Here is a 19,294-nt window from a genome sequence, read left to right as displayed (position 1 = left end):
CTGTATATATCCAGCAGGAAAGGGAGTGGAGCACCAATAATCCTGCTGGTGGTCTTCACAATCCTGTCTAGTTGGTGCCGTTCGTACGCCTTGCAGCTCCCGAACCAGGAAGTGATGCCGTAGGTTAATGTGCTCTCGATTGTCCCCCTATGAAAAGTCCGTAGGTGTGTAGTGGGGAGACCTGCTTTCCGTACGTTTAGTTTAGTTTAGTTTAGATCATTCTACCTCCCACCTTCAGGTAGAAGGTACATGAGCCTGAGGACTGCAACGTCCAGGTTCAAAGCAACATAGAAACATAGAAAATAGGTGCAGGAGAGGCCATTCGGCCCTTCGAGCCAGCACCACCATTCATTGTGATCATGGCTGATCGTCCCCAATCAATAACCCGTGCCTGCCTTCTCCCCATATCCCTTGATTCCACTAGCCCCTAGAGCTCTATCCAACTCTCTCTTAAATCCATCCAGTGATTTGGCCTCCACTGCCCTCTGTTGCAGGGAATTCCACAAATTCACAACTCTGGGTGAAAAAGCTTTTTCTCACCTCCATTTAATGTTCAGAAATAGCTACTTCCCCACAGCCATCGGGCTATTAAACTCAACTGAAATAAAACTCTGAACATTAATAGACCATTATCTGTTTATTTGCACCTTATCTGTTTATATATTCATGTGTGTATATATTTATATAATGATATATGGACACACTGATCTGTTCTGTATTCATGCCTACTATGTTCTGTTGTGCTGAAGCAAAGCAAGAATTTCATTGTCCTATCTGGGACACATGACAATAAACTCACTTGACTTGACTTGATCATTATTGTCACGTGCACCGAGATACAGTGAAAAGCTTTTTGTTGCATGCTACACAGTCAACAAAAAGCCTATACGTGACTACAATCGTGCCGCCCACAGTGTACAGACCCAGGATAAACGGAATGAATGAATGAATAAGCGTATTGGCCAAGTATATTCACATACAAGGAATTTGCCTTGGTGCTCCGCCCGCAAGTGACAACATGACATACAGTGACAGTTAGGAATAACACATAAAACATCAAACATTATGAATAAAACATTATCGATGTTTTATACAATAACATGTGGTGCAAGATAAAGTCCAATAAGGGTCTCGAACTGAACTGTCAGCCATTCCTTCGCTCCAGAGATGCTGCCTGTCCCGCTGAGTTACTGCAACATGTAGTGTCTACGGTTTGAAGCAGCATCTGCAGTTCCTTCCAACACAGGCCTGATTAAAGATAGTTTGAAGGTCTCCAATAAGAGAGATGGGAGCGTTTAATACAATGGAGAACCATGAATAACAAGAACAAATTGTTACAGTAGGAGATAAGGAGGACAGACTCGGCTTGAATGAAGGCATCCAACAGCATTTCACAACCATTGAAGTACTTTTATTTGAACATGTTTATTGTTATCATCTAACAAACATTACAGCAAATTTATTCGCAGTAAGCTCTATCAAAGGACCATGTGAAATTAAGCAGATATTAGTCGTTAGTAAAGCTGAGCGTAGGAGAAATACTAATCAGACCATCAGGAAGCATCTTCCCTTTAAAAAAAATATTGCTTTGATATTTGATAACCTTGAAATTATCTATTGACCTGACCTCCACAGCCTTCTGTAGCAAATAATTCTATAGATTCACCAGTTCTAGACAAATTAAAACACATCAATATTGAACATCTATAGTTCTGTCTGATGAAAGGTCTCTGCCCGAAACGTCACCTATTCCTTTTCTCCAGAGATGCTGCCTGACCCGCTGAGTTACACCAGTATCTTCGGCGTAAACCAGCATCTGCAGTTCCTTCTTACACACTTATATTTCTGTGCTATATAACTATAACTTTCTCAATGGGCAAGACTAGATGGGTATCTAGGTTGGCATGGGCAAGTCGGGCCGAAGGGCCTGTCTCCATGCTGTATTATTCTATGTCTATTTTAAATGATAATTAGAATCTGAATATTAAATGTCACTCATATTTCATAATTTTTTTTAAATGTATAATAAAAAATGCGCTAATTCTACTGGGGATGACAGGGATGAGGAGCAGCTGAGATAATGTGTGGGAAGGAACTTCAGATGCTGGTTTACACCGAAGATAGACACAAAATGCTGGAGTAACTCAGCGGGACAGGCAGCAGCATCTCTGGAGAGAAGGAATGGGTGACATTTCCAGTCGAGACCTTTCTTCAGAGTTTGGTGCATTGTTATTTGCCTGACACATTGTAGTTCGTCAATAGAACGACTGCCAACATCAGCTGGTGGCAATTTCAAGCCCAGTGTCGCATAGTTCATGTAAGGCTTTTCTCACAAATCCATCTGAACCTGGTGGTGCAGCTGATGTCGTTCCAATATCCTCTGCTGTCAATGTGGGCACAGTCTTCACTCGTGTGGGCATCATTGGGTTCACCAGCAGCCCAGAACCTTAACACATAATAGTCCACATGGTTACTGACAAGTCCGACATGGTGCATTGGCCACAAACTAATCTATCGCCACAATCCTCTAGCAAATCAACTCGCAAATAAGCATTAATAGAAAATCCAAAATACTGCAGATGTCCAAACTCTGAAACAATAATGGTAGGTAGGCAAAAATGCTGGAGAAACTCAGCGGGTGAGGCAGCATCTATGGAGCGAAGGAATAGGTGAGGTTTCGGGTCGAGACTCTTCTTGCTTAACCATTAGAAACATCGAAAATAGGTGCAGGAGGAGGCCATTTGGCCCTTCGAGCTTGCACCACCATTCATTGTGATCATGGCTGATCGTCCCCTATCAATAACCCGTGCCTGCCTTCTCCTCATATCCCTTGACTCCACTAGCCTCTAGAGCTCTATCTAACTCTCTCTTAAATCCATCCAGTGACTCTATTCTTTCTTAAACATTTCATCTACTCCACTGCGACATCTCCTCAAGGTATGCCTACTTTGAAGAAGTCCTCCTCCTCTCTCCGAAGAGGAAGAAAGGTTTCGACCCGAAACATCACCTTTTCCTTCGCTCCATAGATGCTGTCTCACCCGCTGAGTTTCTCCAGCATTTTTGTCTACCTTTGATTTTTCCAGCATCTGCTGTTCCTTCTGAAACAATAATGGTTGTCAGGCATTATCCGTGAGAAGAGGTCGGAACAGCGGTAGAGTTGCTGCCTTACCGCGTTAGAGACCCGGGTTCAATCCTGACTACGGGTGCTGTCTGTATAGAGTTTGTATGTTCTCCCTGTGACCACGTGGGTTTTCTCCGGGTGCTCCGGTTTCCTCCCACACTCCAAAGACGTGCAGGTTTTGTCGATTAATTGGCATCAGTAAAATTATAAATTGTCCCTAGTGTGTAGGATAGTGCTGGTGTACGGGAATCGCTGGAATTACACTTACACCAAGCCAATTAATCTTCAAACCTGCACGTCTTTGGAGCATGGGAGGAAGCCGGAGAAACCCCACGCAGGTCACAGGTAGAACGTACAAACTCCGCACAGACAACTCCCATAGTCAGGATCGAACCTGGGTCTCTGGTGCTCTTCTTCTGTCGTGTGTCTTTTAGACCTGCAGCTCCGTTGAGGCGAGCCAGGCCAACGTGTCATCGTTCAGGTCAATCAGACCTCGTTCACCATTCGGTGGCCGGTGTTTGGGGTGACCATGTGCTCCACTGTCTGTGTTGGGTCCCCACACTCGCAGGAGGCGCTCACTGTCCACGAGGCCCCACCTCTTCATCACTCCTCCATAGCGTCCGATGCCTATCCTCAAGCGGTTGAGGGTTGTCCACTGCTTTCGGGGCAGGTCCTGGCCAGGGACGTCCATGGGGTCATTGATGTAATGGTGTAGCCCAGATGGTTCCGCTGACTTTCACTGATCTCTCTGGCGCTGTGAGGCAGCAACTCTACCGCTGCGCTACCATGCCTTTGTTTCTTCCGCACATTATACAAGGCACATAGACATCCTCGGTTACACAGAAAAGCTGGAGAAACTCAGCGGGTGCAGCAGCATCTATGGAGCGAAGGAAATAGGCAACGTTTCGGCCCGAAACGTTGCCTATTTCCTTCTCTCCATAGATGCTGCTGCACCCGCTCAGTTTCTCCAGCTTTTCTGTGTAACCTTCGATTCTCCAGCATCTGCAGTTCCCTCTTTAACATAGACATCCTCCTTTGTTCCATGTGTGATATTCTGCTGCATATATTCTGGGTATACCTGGGTATTACCTAGTGTACGTTTCGCCCAGTCGAAGAAAAATGACTCAAATTTTCCTCTGGTTATGCACTGCTTTCTATTAAAAAATCTCTGGTGTTCACATCCCTCCGTGGCCTTGACTTGCCCAATCTGAGTCTTTCCCCTCCAACCCTACAACTTGATATCTCTGTACTGTTTAATCGTGTCGTGACTGCTTCTAAATTTAATTGCTGCATCATGGCCAGCTGTCTGGACTCCGATTCCGGGAACTCTCTTTCTGAACACTTTCACTTCTCCCTCCAAGAAGTCAACAACAGTATGTTCTTTCTGTGGGAAGCAGAATTGAAACCAAATAGTTATTAAACTGGATGGCAGGTTATAATGGATATATTTTTAAGGCGGAGATTGACAAATTCTTGATTACCAGTGTCAGGGTTGATGGGGAGATGGCAGGAGAATGGGTTGAGAAGTAAGTGATTGAATGGCGGAGCAGGCTCAATGGGCCGAATGGCCTAGGACTATTGAACTAATGAACCTTTAGGCAGCCCTTGCTAGGTGTAAGTTTTGGCAACTTATAGGTTTATAAATTTCCGTTTCCCCTCTGATTCTTTTGCCTATCTTCCCAAAACAGTTTCTCCTTACTTAAGGGGCTGTCCCACTGCGGCAACCTAATCCGCGAGTTCTGCCGAGTTTGCCCTTGACTCATACTCGCAGCATGGTCGACACGAGGTCGTAGGAGGTCTTTGTAACTCTCCTTCATGCTCGAGAGTGGTCCCCGCGTACTCGAGGCCTCAGCTAGGTCGCGGCGTATTTTTCAACATGTTGGAAAATGCCCGCGAGTAAAACAAGGTCGCCATGGAAAAAATTCGATACTTTTTTTACTCGTAGGTTTTGTCGTAGTAGGTCGGCATGTTAGTCGTAGGTAATCGAAGGTAGTCGAAGATAGTCGTAGATAGTCTTCATCATAGTCGAAGGGAGATCGAAGGAGATTGTCTTCACTCTCTGCTATTCGGTGTCCAATTTTCTCGAAGTTAGTTGTAGCTAGTCGAAGCTAGTCTTCAACATAGTCGAAGGAGGTCGAAGGAGGTCTTCAACATAACATTTTTTCAATCTCTCCTAAACTCTTCTAAACTCGCCAATTAGGTCACCCAAGTGGGACAGCCCCTTTACTCTTTGAAGCCCTTTATAATTTTCAGCCCCTCTATTAAATTTCCCTCTCCGCTGTAAGAAATGTCAGTCAGATACCACTTCTGTTGACACGGCTTCAGTTAGACCGTACCTCGAATACACTTCATATTGGGCAGGTGAATACATAGGGATGCCAGTATTTGTAAACAGGTAGGTACCCTTTTCTCCCAGAAAACATCGGAGTGGAGAACTCTAAGAGAGTATGGGGAAGTGTGACATTGTAGATGAAGAGATGATTCTTGCACATAGGAGAAAAAGGAACTAAATGATATAAAGATCACATATTCATTAATAAATCCCAGAATACTGGAGTCACTCGGCAAGTCAGGCAGCATCTGTGGAGAAAAGGAATAGGTGGCTTTCCGAAACGTCACCTAGTTTAGTTCAGTTTAGTTTATTGTCACGTGTACCGAGGTACAGCAAAAAGGTTTTGTTGCGTGCTAACCAGTCAGCGGAAAGACAATACATGATTACAGTCGAGCCATTCACAGTGTACAGATACATGATGATGTGAATAATGTTTATTGCAAGATAAAGCCAGTAAAGTCCGATCAAAGATAGTCCGAGGGTCCACAATAAGGTAGATAGTAGTACAGGACCTATTCCTTCTCTCCAGAGGTGCTGCCTGACACGCTGAGTTACTCCAGCATTTTGTGTCTACCTTCGCTGTAAACCATCATCTGCAGTTCCTTCCTGCAGACACCAAGAATATAGGACTATGTGTTTGGCAGAGTGTGGGCAGGATTAGGCAGACACCATTAATGCAAGGCCAGCTTTTCTTGCTCATCCACAAGTGAATGCCTTGCTGGTCTTTTGCAGAGGCAAATGTAAAAGAATATGTGTGTTATGATTGTGTTTATAATTTGTTTGGTTGTTTTGCTGTTTGTCTTTTGCACAAAAGTCCGCGAGCATTGCTACTTTCATTTCACTGCACATCTCGTATGTGTATGTGACAAATAAACTTGACTTGACTTGACTTGACTTGAAGGGTTAACCAGACACAGACTCCTATTCTCAAGTCACCCATCATCCAAACCAGGTAAGGAGGACAGACAAAATGATCTCTCATCTCTGAAGGGGATCATTAGGTCAGATGCCATTTCATGAGAAGCTTGTGTTTCATGCTTATTCATAAGAGTCTCTCTATTTCTTATTCATAAGAGTCACTGTAACTTTCATGAAATTATGTGAAATATAATTTTGTTCATAAGAGACTGAAGGAACTGCAGGTGCTGGTTTAAACTAAATAAAGACACAAAATGCTGGAGTAACTTAGCAGGACAGGCAGTATCTCTGGAGGGAAGGAATGGGTGACGTCTCGGGTCGAGACCCTTCTTCAGACAGTTGAGACTTACTTTGGTGTTGAACTGTAGTCTGAACCATCCTCCCACTGCCAATTCTTTTCAGCCTCCGAGTCGGACAGGCCAATCCAATAACGTTCAGGGACTCCTTCTCTTTTAATGAACTTCTGTGAAAAGATTGAACAGGATTGTGAGTAAACAAAAACACTCTCACATTCCTCAGGTCATGTCGTTTCGGAAGATGGTCACGGAATGGTGGAGTAACTCAGCTGGTCAAGCAGCATCTCCAGAGAGAAGGAATAGGTGGCGATGAGGTTGAGTTGAGTAAAGGGCCTGTCCCACTTGGGCGTTATTTGCGCGTCATTTACGCGACATCATTTATGCATCACGATGCACGACCCGTACGTCGTGACGCGCATGTGATGCGCGCATGGCATGCATTACGTGTGCATGGTGCATGGTGACGCAGGCAGTGACGTGCGGTCGTGCATGGGGCCCCAGGATTTTGGGATTCATAGAAACATAGAAATTAGGTGCAGGAGTAGGCCATTCGGCCCTTCGAGCCTGCACCGCCATTCAATATGATCATGGCTGATCATCCAACTCAGTATCCTGTACCTCCCTTCTCTCCATACCCCCTGATCCCTTTCGCCACAAGGGCCACATCCAACTCCCTCTTAAATATAGCCAATGAACTGGCCTCGACTACCCTCTGTGGCATAGAATTCCAGAGATTCACCACTCTCTGTGTGAAAAAAGTTCTTCTCATCTCGGTTTTAAAGGATTTCCCCCTTATCCTTGACCCCTTGTCCTGGACTTCCCCAACATCGGGAGCAATCTTCCTGCATCTAGCCTGTCCAACCCCTTAAGAATTTTGTAAGTTTCTATAAGATCCCCTCTCAATCTCCTAAATTCTAGAGAGTATAAACCAAGTCTATCCAGTCTTTCTTTACAAGACAGCCCTGACATCCCAGGAATCAGTCTGGTGAACCGTCTCTGCACTCCCTCTATGGCAATAATGTCCTTCCTCAGATTTGGAGACCAAAACTGTATGCAATACTCCAGGTGTGGTCTCACCAAGACCCTGTACAACTGCAGTAGAACCTCCCTGCTCCTATACTCAATACGATTCACGAAATCTTCGCACGCCATCTGCGTGACGTGCTAATGACGCCCACTGAGACAGGCCCTTAAGACACAAAGTGCTGGAGTAACTCAGCGGGTCAGACAGCGGGTTCTTCTTCAGTCCCGACACGAAATGTCACCCATCCTTTTTCTCCAGAGATGCTGCATGACCCGCTGAGTTACTCCAGCACTTTATGTCTATCTTCAGTATAAATCAGCATCTGCAGTTCCTTCAGTCTCTTGTCAACCTGTGGTTGCGTGGGTAGGTTGGAAAACCGCTGGTGGGGATGGAAGTGAAGACCAGGGAGTTGCACATGGAGTGGTCCCGTGGTGAAGTTGAGGGTGATTCTGGAGGTGGGATCTTGCTGGATTGTAGGACGTTGCAAAGGATGATGTGTTGAATGTGGAAGCGCATGGGATACATAGAAACATAGAAACATCGAAACATAGAAATTAGGTGCAGGAGTAGGCCATTCGGCCCTTCGAGCCTGCACCGCCATTCAATATGATCATGGCTGATCATCCAACTCAGTATCCCGTACCTGCCTTCTCTCCATACCCCCTGATCCCCTTAGCCACAAGGGCCACATCTAACTCCCTCTTAAATATAGCCAGTGAACTGGCCACTACTACCCTCTGCGGCAGAGAGTTCCAGAGATTCACCACTCTCTGCATGAAAAAAAGTTCTTCTCATCTCGGTTTTAAAGGATTTCCCCTTTATCCTTAAGCTGTGACCCCTTGTCCTGGACTTCCCTAACATCGGGAACAATCTTCCTGCATCTAGCCTGTGAGAATTTTGTAAGTTTCTATAAGATCCCCTCTCAATCTTCTAAATTCTAGAGAGTATAAACCAAGTCTATCCAGTCTTTCTTCATAAGACAGTCCTGACATACATGTTGCTGGAGGAGTAGAGATTTAAGAGTGTGGAGCGATTGTGACTTGTGAGATTGTAGATCTGCTTCTGTGGTCTGCCCGCAGATAGTCTAACCCTGGGGGGGGGGGCGCCATCTTAGTAAGCAATTGTGCACACTCACCTGCTCTGTAGCGCTGTTGATGGCAACCAGATGTGAATCCATGGCGACACATTGCCCTTTGGCATAATGCCAGGAGCCTGACACTGTTGTGAAGTAGTAGCAGTGTGCATTGAACCATATCCAGTCGCTGGGGCACTCGAGCCAAGAGAAATCTGGAGAGAGTGGGGGATTGAGAATCAAGTTCACCTTCATTGTCACATGCACCAATTAAAGGTACAGTGATATTTTAGACATCGTACAGCCACACAAGGAACAAGAACACAACGCACGATAGAGATTAATATAAACATCCATCACGGTGGAACCAGCATTCCTTACTAAGAAGGAACTGCAGATGCTGGAAAATCGAAGGTGGACAAAAATGCTGGAGAAACTCAGCGGGTGCAGCAGCATCTATGGAGCGAAGGAAATAGGCAACGTTTCGGGACGAAACGTTGCCTATTTCCTTCGCTCCATAGATGCTGCTGCACCCGCTGAGTTTCTCCAACATTTTTGTCTACCTTCTTCACTGTGATGTAAGGCAATAAAGTTCAGTCAATCCTCCCCCTATGTTCACCCGAGGTCGTGTTCATGCACTTCTTTCAGACTAAATAGTTTCCAACTTACTTCCCAGTTTCAGCTTGGAGATCACGTTGGTTATGTTAGCCTGCATTTTCAGTAGTTCTGCAGACACTGGGAAACAATAACAGATTGAAACATTAACAAGTAGAACTCCCATGCTCACAGCATGCTTAGAAACATAGAAACATAGAAAATAGGTGCAGGAGTAGGCCATTCGGCCCTTCGAGCCTGCACCGCCATTCAATATGAATATCAGCCATGATCATATTGAATGGCGGTGCAGACTCGAAGGGCCGAATGGCCTATTCCTGCACCTATTTTCTATGTTTCTATGTTTCTATGATCATGGCTGATCATCCAACTCAGTATCCTGTACCTGCCTTCTCTCCATACCCCCTGATCCCTTTAGCCACAAGGGCCACATCTAACTCCCTCTTAAATATAGCCAATGAACTGTGGCCTCAACTACCTTCTGTGGCAGAGGGTTCCAGAGATTCACCACTCTCTGTGTGAAAAATGTTTTTCTCATCTCGGTCCTAAAGGATTTCCCCTTTATCCTTAAACTGTGGCCCCTTGTCCTGCTTGGGGACATATCATCCATCAAGAGTCACTCAGCGGGACAGGCAGCATCCCGTTGAGTTAAAGCCCTGCCCCACTGTACGAGTTCATTCCAAGACCTCTCCCGAGTTTGCCCTGATTCGAACTCGGAGATTTACGGTAATGGCCACTCGTCGGTACTCGGGGCTCTCGTGGATATTTTTCAACATGTTGAAAAATCCTCACAAGTCTTCCCGTGCTTACCTGCCGTTAGCGAGTCTTCCCGAGTACCTGCCGTTAGCGTTACGAGTCGCTAAGAGACGGCCCCGAGCTCCGACGTACCCGCTACGTTCATTCTCCGTGCTTACCACGAGTTTTACTTTTTTTAAACTTGGGAGAGCTCTTGAAATGAACTCATACCGTGGGACAGGGCCATTACTCCAGCATTTTGTGCCTGCAGTTCTTTCCTACAAATATCTTCCATCAGGTAGCGGGGATCGCTGGTCAGTAAGGACCCAGTGGGCCAAAGGGCCTGTTTGCGTGCCGTATATCTAAACTAAACTAGACTAAACCACGAAAGACTTGATGTTTAAGAAGGAACTGCAGCTGCTGGAGAAATCGAAGGTAGACAAAAATGCTGGAGTAACTCAGCGGGTGAGACAGCATCTATGGAGAGAAGGAATATGCAACGTTTCAGGTCGAGACCCTTCTTCAGACTGATGTCGGGGGGGGGATGGGGAGGGTGGGAAAGAAAGGAAGAGGCGGAGACAGGGGGCTGTGGGAGAGCTGGGAAGGGGAGGGAAAGGAGGGAGAAAGCAGGGACTACCTGAAATTGGAGAAGTCAATGTTCATACCGCTGGGGTGTAAACTACTCAAGCGAATTATGAGGTGCTTGATATTTAAATATTGAAATGTAAGGCTTGAGGTAACTTGCTCAGTAGACCAGGCCACCCATGTGTTAGTTGTTTCCAACTTACTTTCCAGTTTCAGTTTGGAGTTCAGGTCGGTCATGTTACTCTGAGTTTTCTGTAGTTCTTCAAACACTGGGAAACAAAACAGATTGAAACATTAAAGGTAGACAAAAATGCTGGGGAGACTCAGAGGGTGAGGCAGCATCTATGGAGTAAAGGAAATAGGCAACGTCTCGGGTCGAAACCCTTCTTCAGATTGAAACAATAACCAGCAAACCTCCCATCAAACTTGCCCACAGAAAAATCGAAGGTAGATAAAAATGCTGGAGAAACTCAGTGGGTGAGGCAGCATCTATGGAGAGAAGGAATAGGTGACATTTCGGGTGGAGACCCTTCTTCAGACTGAGTGTCAGGGGAAAGAGAAAGGAGAGATATAGATGGCCATATAGAGAGATAAACGAATGTATGAAAAATGTGCAAAAGAGTAATGATGATAAAGGAGACAGCCATTGTTAGCTGTGGGCTAGGTGAGCTAATGTGGCCCTTCCTTTGAATTGAGTCATCACCCTTTATCGAACAGATCAGGTTCCTATTAAATGTTTCCCCCCACTAATCTTAAACCCAAGTGTCTGGTTCTCGATTCCCCTACTCTGGCCAAGAGACTCTGTGAATTTACCCGATCTATTCCGCTCATGATTTTGTCCACCTCCATAAGATCGCCCCTCATCCTCCTGCGCTCCATGGAATAGAGTCCCAGCCTGCTCAACCTTTCCCTACAGCTCATGCCCTCGAGTTCCGGCAACATCTTCCCTGTACCCTTTCCAGCTTGACAACTTCAAGATTACAGTAGATTACAGTAGAAATGAGTTAGAGACAATGAGACTCATCCAGACAACTTTGAAGCTAATACAACGACTTAGGTGTGGGGAGGATGGAGAGAGGGGGGTGCAAGGGTTACTTGAAGTTAGGGAAATCAATATTCATACCTCTGGGTTGGAAGCTGCCCATTTACCACTTACCGATAGTTTTCAGCTCAGCCAGTTCACCAGCCATTTGATTTCTCTGACCCTCTTCGGATACTGAGAAGTAAATATCAGGTTAAGACATTAATGATTGGAGCTCATGGCTCTTATTTGTAGCCTGTTTATGAATGTGCTGTTACAAAAGGAATCCCACTCAATCCCATAATCCCTGCAATTTAAAACTTTGTTTTCTTTCTTTCTGACAAAGGATCCCAGTGTTGAAGCCTAGAGACAAAGAAGGGTCCCGACTCGAAACGTCACCTATCCATGTTCTCCACAGATGCTGCCTGACCCGCTGAGTTACTCCAGCACTCTGTGAAACGTCACCTATCCATGTTCTCCACAGATGCTGCCTGACCCACTGAGTTACTCCAGCACTCTGTGAAACGTCACCTATCCATGTTCTCCACAGATGTTGCCTGACCCGCTGAGTTACTCCAGCACTCTGTGAAACGTCACCTATCCATGTTCTCCACAGATGCTGCCTGACCCGCTGAGTTACGCCAGCACTTTCTATCCCAGAGTTGAAAGCATTAACATTTCTCTCTCCAAAGACGCTGCCTAGCCTGCTGAACAGTTACAGTATTTTCCGATTCTCTCTCTGTTTTCTTCTGAATTTCAGCATTTGTACTTTTGAGACATTTGTTTCCAATTTTGTTCATGTCTCCCAAGAAGGTTCACTCCATGGAAAATCTCTGACCCTCGAAGGCATCGATGCGGCAGATAGCCAGAACCTTTTTCCCAGGGTGGAAATGTGACAAGACTAGTGGGCATAACTTTAAAGTAAGATGGATGAAGTTTAAAGGAGATGTGCGGGGCAAGTGTTTTTGCAGGGAGTGGTGGGTGCCTGGAACATAGTGATAAGGGCGGAGACAGATAAAATAGTGGCGTTTAAGTGGGGTTTAGATAGGCACATGGATGTACAGGGAATGGAGGGATATGGGTCATATGCTGGCCGAGGAGATTAGTTTAACGGCATCATAAAAACATAAAAACATAGAAAATAGGTGCAGGAGTAGGCCATTCGGCCCTTCGAGCCAGTACTGCCATTCAATATGATCATGGCTGACCATTCAATATTAGGACCCCCGTTTCTGGTTCCTGGTTCCTCCCCATATCCCTTGATTCCGTTAGCCCTAAGAGCAATATCTAACTCTCTCTTGAATATATACAGTGAATTAGCCTCCACTGCCCTCTGTGGCAGAGAATTCCACAAACTCACAACTCTCTGGGTGAAATAGTTTTTCTTCATCTCAGTCCTAAATGGCCTACCCCTTATTCTTAAACTGTGACCCCAGGTTCTGGACTCCCCCAACATGGGGAACATCATGTTTGGCACGGACATTGTGGGCTGAAGGCCCTATTACTGTGTATGTTCTAACCCCCTAAGCCTCTGGGTGATTTTAAAGATGAATTTCCGCTTGCAGATTTGAGTATTACTGCAACATACTGCTGGGGAGAATTTGTCAGAGGCTTTAAACTTCAGAGATATAGCGTGGAAACAGGCCCTTCAGCCCACGGAGTCCGTGCTGACTAGCAATCCCCATACACTAACATTATCCTACACACATTGGGGACAATTTACCATTTTTGCGAAACCATTAACCTACAAACCTGTGCGTCTTTGGAGAGTGGGAGGAAACCGGAGCACCCGGAGAAAACCCCACGCGGTCAATAGGGAGAACGTGCAAACTCCGAACAGACAGCACCCGTGGTTAGGGTTGAACTCGGGTCTCTGGCGCTGTGAGGCAGCAACTCTACCGCTGCGCCACCGTGCTGTCAGAGGTTTAGGGTAACTCACCATTTCCCTTGAACTGTGAAAGCTGCAGCATCAGCGTGTCCTGGACTTCTTTCATTTCGGAATACATCCCTGAAACTGAGGGGGAGAATGTTAGGCGGGAGAATGTGCAGCACGTCACTGAGGATCGACACAAAAAGCTGGAGCAACTCAGCGTGCAAAGCAGCATCTCTGGAGAGAAGGAATGGTTGGCGTTTCGGGTCGAGACCCTTCTTCAGAACATCCTTTACATGTGTAAAAAGCCTCCGCTGGACGAATCACTGGGTGTAACAAGATGAATCAGTCTGAAGAAGGGCCTCGACCCGAAACGTCACACATTCCTTCTCTCCAGAGATGCTGCCTGTCCCGCTGAGTTACTCCAGCATTTTGTGTCTAACTGTGGTATGAACCAGCATCCCACACTTCTTACCTCCCAAACTGAGTTAACACATGTTAGCATTTTATACCTGGGACTTCAATTAAAGATAAAGTCCAGCACAATAGAGTGGGTCTGTGCACATATATACGCATGGTTAGTTTTAGCATAGAGTCTGAAGAAGGGTCTCGACCCAAAAAGTCACCCATTCCTTCTCTCCAGAGATGCTGCCTGTCCCGCTGAGTTACTCCAGCTTTTTATGTCTATCTTCAGATTAAACCAGCATCTGCAGTTCCGTCCCACACATGGTTGGTTTAAGTCGAAGATAGACACAAAAAGCTGGAGTAACTCAGCGGGACAGGCAGCATTTCTGGTGAGAAGGAATGGGTGACGTTTCGGGTCGAGACCCTTCTTCAATATAGTCTTTACCTTTCACTGTCACTATGATGAGGCTCAATGTGGCGAAGAAGGTCGAAAGAACCACGAGGACAAAGATAAGCAGCAACCACGTCCTTTTGCTGAAACAATCAGCACTTGGCCATGCTAAAAACAATAGGAAACTTAGTTTAGTTTAGAGATACAGTGTGGAAACAAGCCCATCGACCAACCGGCCAGCAATCGCTGCACACTAACAATATCCTACACATACTGGCAACAAATTACAAAATGACCATATCCACACATCTTTTTTTTTTAATTGCTGTTTTTTTTCCCTTTTTCCATCTACCCACAATATTAACATATAACCATATAACAATTACAGCACAGAAACAGGCCATCTCGACCCTTCTAGTCCGTGCCGAACACATAATCTCCCCTAGTCCCATATACCTGCGCTCAGACCATAACCCTCCATTCCCTTCCCATCCATATAACTATCCAATTTATTTTTAAATGATAAAAACGAACCTGCCTCCACTGGAAGCTCATTCCACACAGCTACCACTCTCTGAGTAAAGAAGTTCCCCCTCATGTTACCCCTAAACTTCAGTCCCTTAATTCTCAAGTCATGTCCCCTTGTTTGAATCTTCCCTACTCTCAGTGGGAAAAGCTTTTCCACGTCAACTCTGTATATTCCACGTCAACTCTGTATTTAATATTGTTCCATTCTCTTTGTAGTTTGTTTGCTTGTTTGTTTGTTTGTCTTTTTGCACAAAGTCCGCGAGCATTGCCACTTTTCATTTCACTGCACATCTCGTATGTGTATGTGACGAATAAACTTGACTTGACTTGATCTTTGGAGTGTGGGAGGTGACCTGTGTTACTCCAGCACTTTGTGTCTATCTTTGCTTTAAACCAGCATCTATAGATCATAGCCCACACATGTAGATAGTAGTTCTCCACTGCCCTCTTGTTGTGGTAGGATGATTCAGTTGCCTAATAACAGCAGGGAATAAACTGTCCCTGAATCATCTCCAGGGCCACAGGAAAGCTGCTGGTCTCCCTCTCTGAGCAACTCCAGTCCCATAGCAACGTTATAGTCATGATTGAATGGTGGAGTAGACTCGATGGGCCGAATAGCCAACTCCTGCTCTCTGGCATACAGTCATACAGTGTGGAAACATGTCCCATCTACACTAGTCCCACCTGCCTGCATTTGCCCCAATCCCTCTTAACCTGCCCTATCCATGTACCTGTCCAAATGTTTCTTAAACATTGTGATAGTCCCTGCCTCAACTACCTCCTCTGGCAGCTTGATCCATACACCCACCATCCTTTAAGTGGAAAAGTTACCCCTCAAGTTCTTATTAATTCTTTCCCCGCTCACCATAAACCTCAGTCCTCTGTTTCTCAATCCTCTTACTCTGGGCAAGAGACTCTGTGCATCTACCAGATCTACTTTCAGCACCGGTCCCTGATGAAGTGATAGCAAGTGATGGCAAGTGGGCCCCTGTTTTTTTAAATATTTTTATTTATTAGAAGTCCAGTAAATTACAGTAGTACGCCCCATGTATCTTATTACATTTATTGTACCCCTTCATTTTTTAAGCGAAAGTGAGAAAGAGTTGTGTTAGTGCAAAAGAGTGATCAGAAAGAAATACCCATTAGACAAAGTTAGGGAAAAAAGTTAAGAAATAGACCAGAGGAAAGAAAGAAAAATAAACAAAAGCTCTATTATGAAAACCACGCAAAAAGGGATATACCAACTTTGTATTTTTCATCCCCCCTTACCAGATCCTGACACCATTTCTTTTTTAAAGTACTGTTGCACCTTATACTTGTAGTAAGTCGATAAATGCGGACCAGGTCTTTTGGAAATGGTCTGATTTGCCTGCAAGGAGGAGTCTCATATCTTCCGGGTGTAATGTTTCAAACATATTTGAAATCCACATATTTATTGTTGGTATAGGAGCATTTTTCCAGAATTTAAGTATAAGCTTTTTTCCCGTTATTAGCCCATAATTAAATAGATTCTTTTGAAACACTTTTAGTTCAGGGCTACCTTCCATTGTTCCAGAAATAATCCATTCTGCTTTAGGTATCAGTTTTATTTTAAATAATTTTGTGAAGAGTTCAAAAATTTCAGTCCAGAATTTTTGAATTTTTATACAAAAAACAAATGAGTGCGCTACAGTAGCTTCTTGCGATCGGCATTTATCACAAATAGGTGAGACTTTCATCACTGGTCCCTCTGTTCCTGCACATCTTTGAAAACTGTCTCATTCTGCCTTCTTTTGCATCTCAATATTCCTCTTTCATGGCATGAGACTTTGCTAAACCTGGCCAAGGTTCCCCTTCCTTCTCAATCCCCACATACCTTTATCCACATCACGTTTCCGTTCAGCTTCTGTTCTCTGCTCTTTCACCTCTGAGCAGTCTTTGAAATATTCGTACGTGGATGGCTCAGGCATGCCGCTGATTTTTTGTTGGAGAGGGAATAAATGGCACAAGTCTTTCGGAGACTGGAGGAGCCTCGAATTTAAGCAATTCCTCTGCCCGATTGAAAACCACCAACGTTCACCAACTTCTCTATTTCCTCCAATTATGTCACTTAAAGATGGTCATTTGCCCCGAGTTCTGCTGTGATCAGCACATGCGAGCTTGTGACATAACAGAAAAAAAACACACGTCTGTAAAGAATAAAAAAAAATTATGGTCAGTCCAGTTTGCTCTAAATGTTATTCCCTTAACATGTATCTATACACTGTCAATGGCTCGATTGTAATCACGTATTGACTTTCCGCTGCCTGGTTAGGTTAGCCCGCAACAAACAGATTTTCACTGTACCTCGGTACACGTGACAATAAACTACACTGAAAATCCTTAACTATCTTCCTGTGTGGGACAAAACTTGGTTCTTTTGTGAAATAAACAGTTCTGTTTCCTTTATCACCTTTATTACTCTCGTCGTAATTTCCACGGCATTTAAAAAACAACATGGTTGCTGGAAACCAAGAGAATGGCAATTGGTGGAAATTGGAAAGGAAAACAGAAACCGCTGGAAACAGAATTTGTGGATTGAGAAACTGTTAAGACTTCATGTTTAATAGCCCTTAATTTAGTTTAGTTTGGTTTAGTTTAGAGATACAGCGTGGAAACAGGCCCTTCGGCCCACCGGGTCCGTGCCGACCAGCGATCCCCGCACACAGACACTATCCTACATCCTCTCCAATTCAGACGTGAAGCTCACCGTTTGACCTGTTTTTACAAAATGTTAAATGGTCAGCTCGACATAGACTACAAGACCTACACCAAACCCAAACCAATTAGGAGCAGACGAGGGCATTCGATCCAATTTGTGATCCCAGCTACAAAGATAGATGGCTCATCAGCGTCTCTTCTTCCTGAGGAGACTGAAGAAGGTCCATCTGTCTCCTCAGATCCTGGTGAACTTCTACCGCTGCACCATCGAGAGCATCCTTACTACTGCATCACAGTATGGTATGGCAACTACTCTGTCTCCGACCGGAAGGCATTGCAGAGGGTGGTGAAAATTGCCCAACGCATCACCGGTTCCTCGCTCCCCTCCATTGAGTCTGTCCAAAGTAAGCGCTGTCTGCGGAGGGCGCTCAGCATCGCCAAGGACTGCTCTCACCCCAACCATGGACTGTTTACCCTCCTACCATCCGGGAGGCGCTACAGGTCTCTCCGTTGCCGAACCAGCAGGTCGAGGAACAGCTTCTTTCCGGCGGCTGTCACTCTACTCAACAACGTACCTCGGTGACTGCCAATCACCACCCCTATTTATTCAAATCGTTTGCTATGTCGCTCTTCCAGGGAGATGCTAAATGCATTTCGTTGTCTCTGTACTGTACACTGACAATGACAATTAAAATTGAATCTGAATCTGAATCTGAATCTGATGTGTACAGCAATTCGTTCTTTCCCCGCACAATTAAAGCATGGAATAATCTCCACCCAATGCAACTAAATTTAAAGTAGCTCTTTCTTCCCAATAACCCTTTCTGGCTTAAGCCCTCCCTTCACCACCTCCAGTTTAAATTCCAGTTGGAATATTTTGGAGGACCAAGAAACCAAGAACCAAGAACCAAGACAAGTTTTACATTTACCAAGCCAATTAACCTACAAACCTGTACGTCTTTGGAGTGTGGGAGGAAACCGAAGATCTCGGAGAAAACCCACGCAGGTCACGGTGAGAAGGTACAAACTCCGTACAGGCAGCATCCGTAGTCAGGATCGAACCCGGGTCTTTGCTGTAAAGCAGCAACTCTACCGCTGCCACCACAATGATCCTAGTAAAGACACAACGTTATGATGTTAGCGGGAGTGGAAGAGTCACCGTGAGTATGGTCATGTACTTACCATCTCCTCGCGGTCCCACTCAATTACATTGTGCACAGGGAGTATACTTATATATGAGTAGCTAATCACACAGCAAACCACATAGTCACTTGCACCGATTCTTATCGTGCCCAGAACAGTCTTGTTTATCTCTGTGGTTCTACTTGGTATTGTGCCTCCCTCCATCCCTGTTCACCCACAACATCCTTTGCAGTTCTGTAGAACCACCTGTTGGTCACTAGCTGGCAATTGTAAGCAAGTAAAGCAGGCTCACCGGCGTAACATGCAATCAGTGGCGGACTGGCCAGGGTGTCAGCTTGCCCGATGACAAGTGGGCCCCTGATCAAGTGATAGCAAGTGATGGCAAGTGGGCCCCTGTTAAATTATAGCATTGTAGTTGTGGGTGGGCCCCCTTTGTCTGCTGGCAACCAATATTTTTAGACCCAGTCTGCCACTGCATGCAATCGGTCATTGTCCACATTAGCTCTTAAACCCACATCCTCCTCTACATTCTACACCTCCCGCTGCCTTAGCAGGGCAA

General features: G+C 45.2%; 1 protein-coding gene across 1 annotated transcript; it reads right to left on the bottom strand.

Annotated features, from left to right (window-relative positions):
- Positions 1-1,389: 1,389 nt before the first annotated feature.
- Positions 1,390-17,074, bottom strand: LOC129714439 (C-type lectin domain family 6 member A-like). Its single transcript, XM_055664031.1, has 9 exons — positions 16,769-17,074; positions 14,440-14,553; positions 13,659-13,733; positions 11,855-11,914; positions 10,902-10,967; positions 9,433-9,498; positions 8,827-8,978; positions 6,722-6,834; positions 1,390-2,446 (listed from the first exon to the last, which is right to left on the bottom strand). The coding sequence occupies exons 1-9, from the start codon at positions 16,860-16,862 to the stop codon at positions 2,314-2,316; spliced, it is 873 nt and encodes a 290-aa protein (XP_055520006.1). The 5' UTR covers positions 16,863-17,074; the 3' UTR covers positions 1,390-2,313.
- Between the last annotated feature and the right edge of the window lie 2,220 nt (positions 17,075-19,294).

Source organism: Leucoraja erinacea, chromosome 39 (genome assembly GCF_028641065.1).
Source record: "Leucoraja erinacea ecotype New England chromosome 39, Leri_hhj_1, whole genome shotgun sequence".
Classification (NCBI taxonomy): domain Eukaryota; kingdom Metazoa; phylum Chordata; class Chondrichthyes; order Rajiformes; family Rajidae; genus Leucoraja; species Leucoraja erinaceus.
Note: the sequence above shows the minus strand (reverse complement) of the source record. Positions and strands in the feature narration are given on the sequence as shown.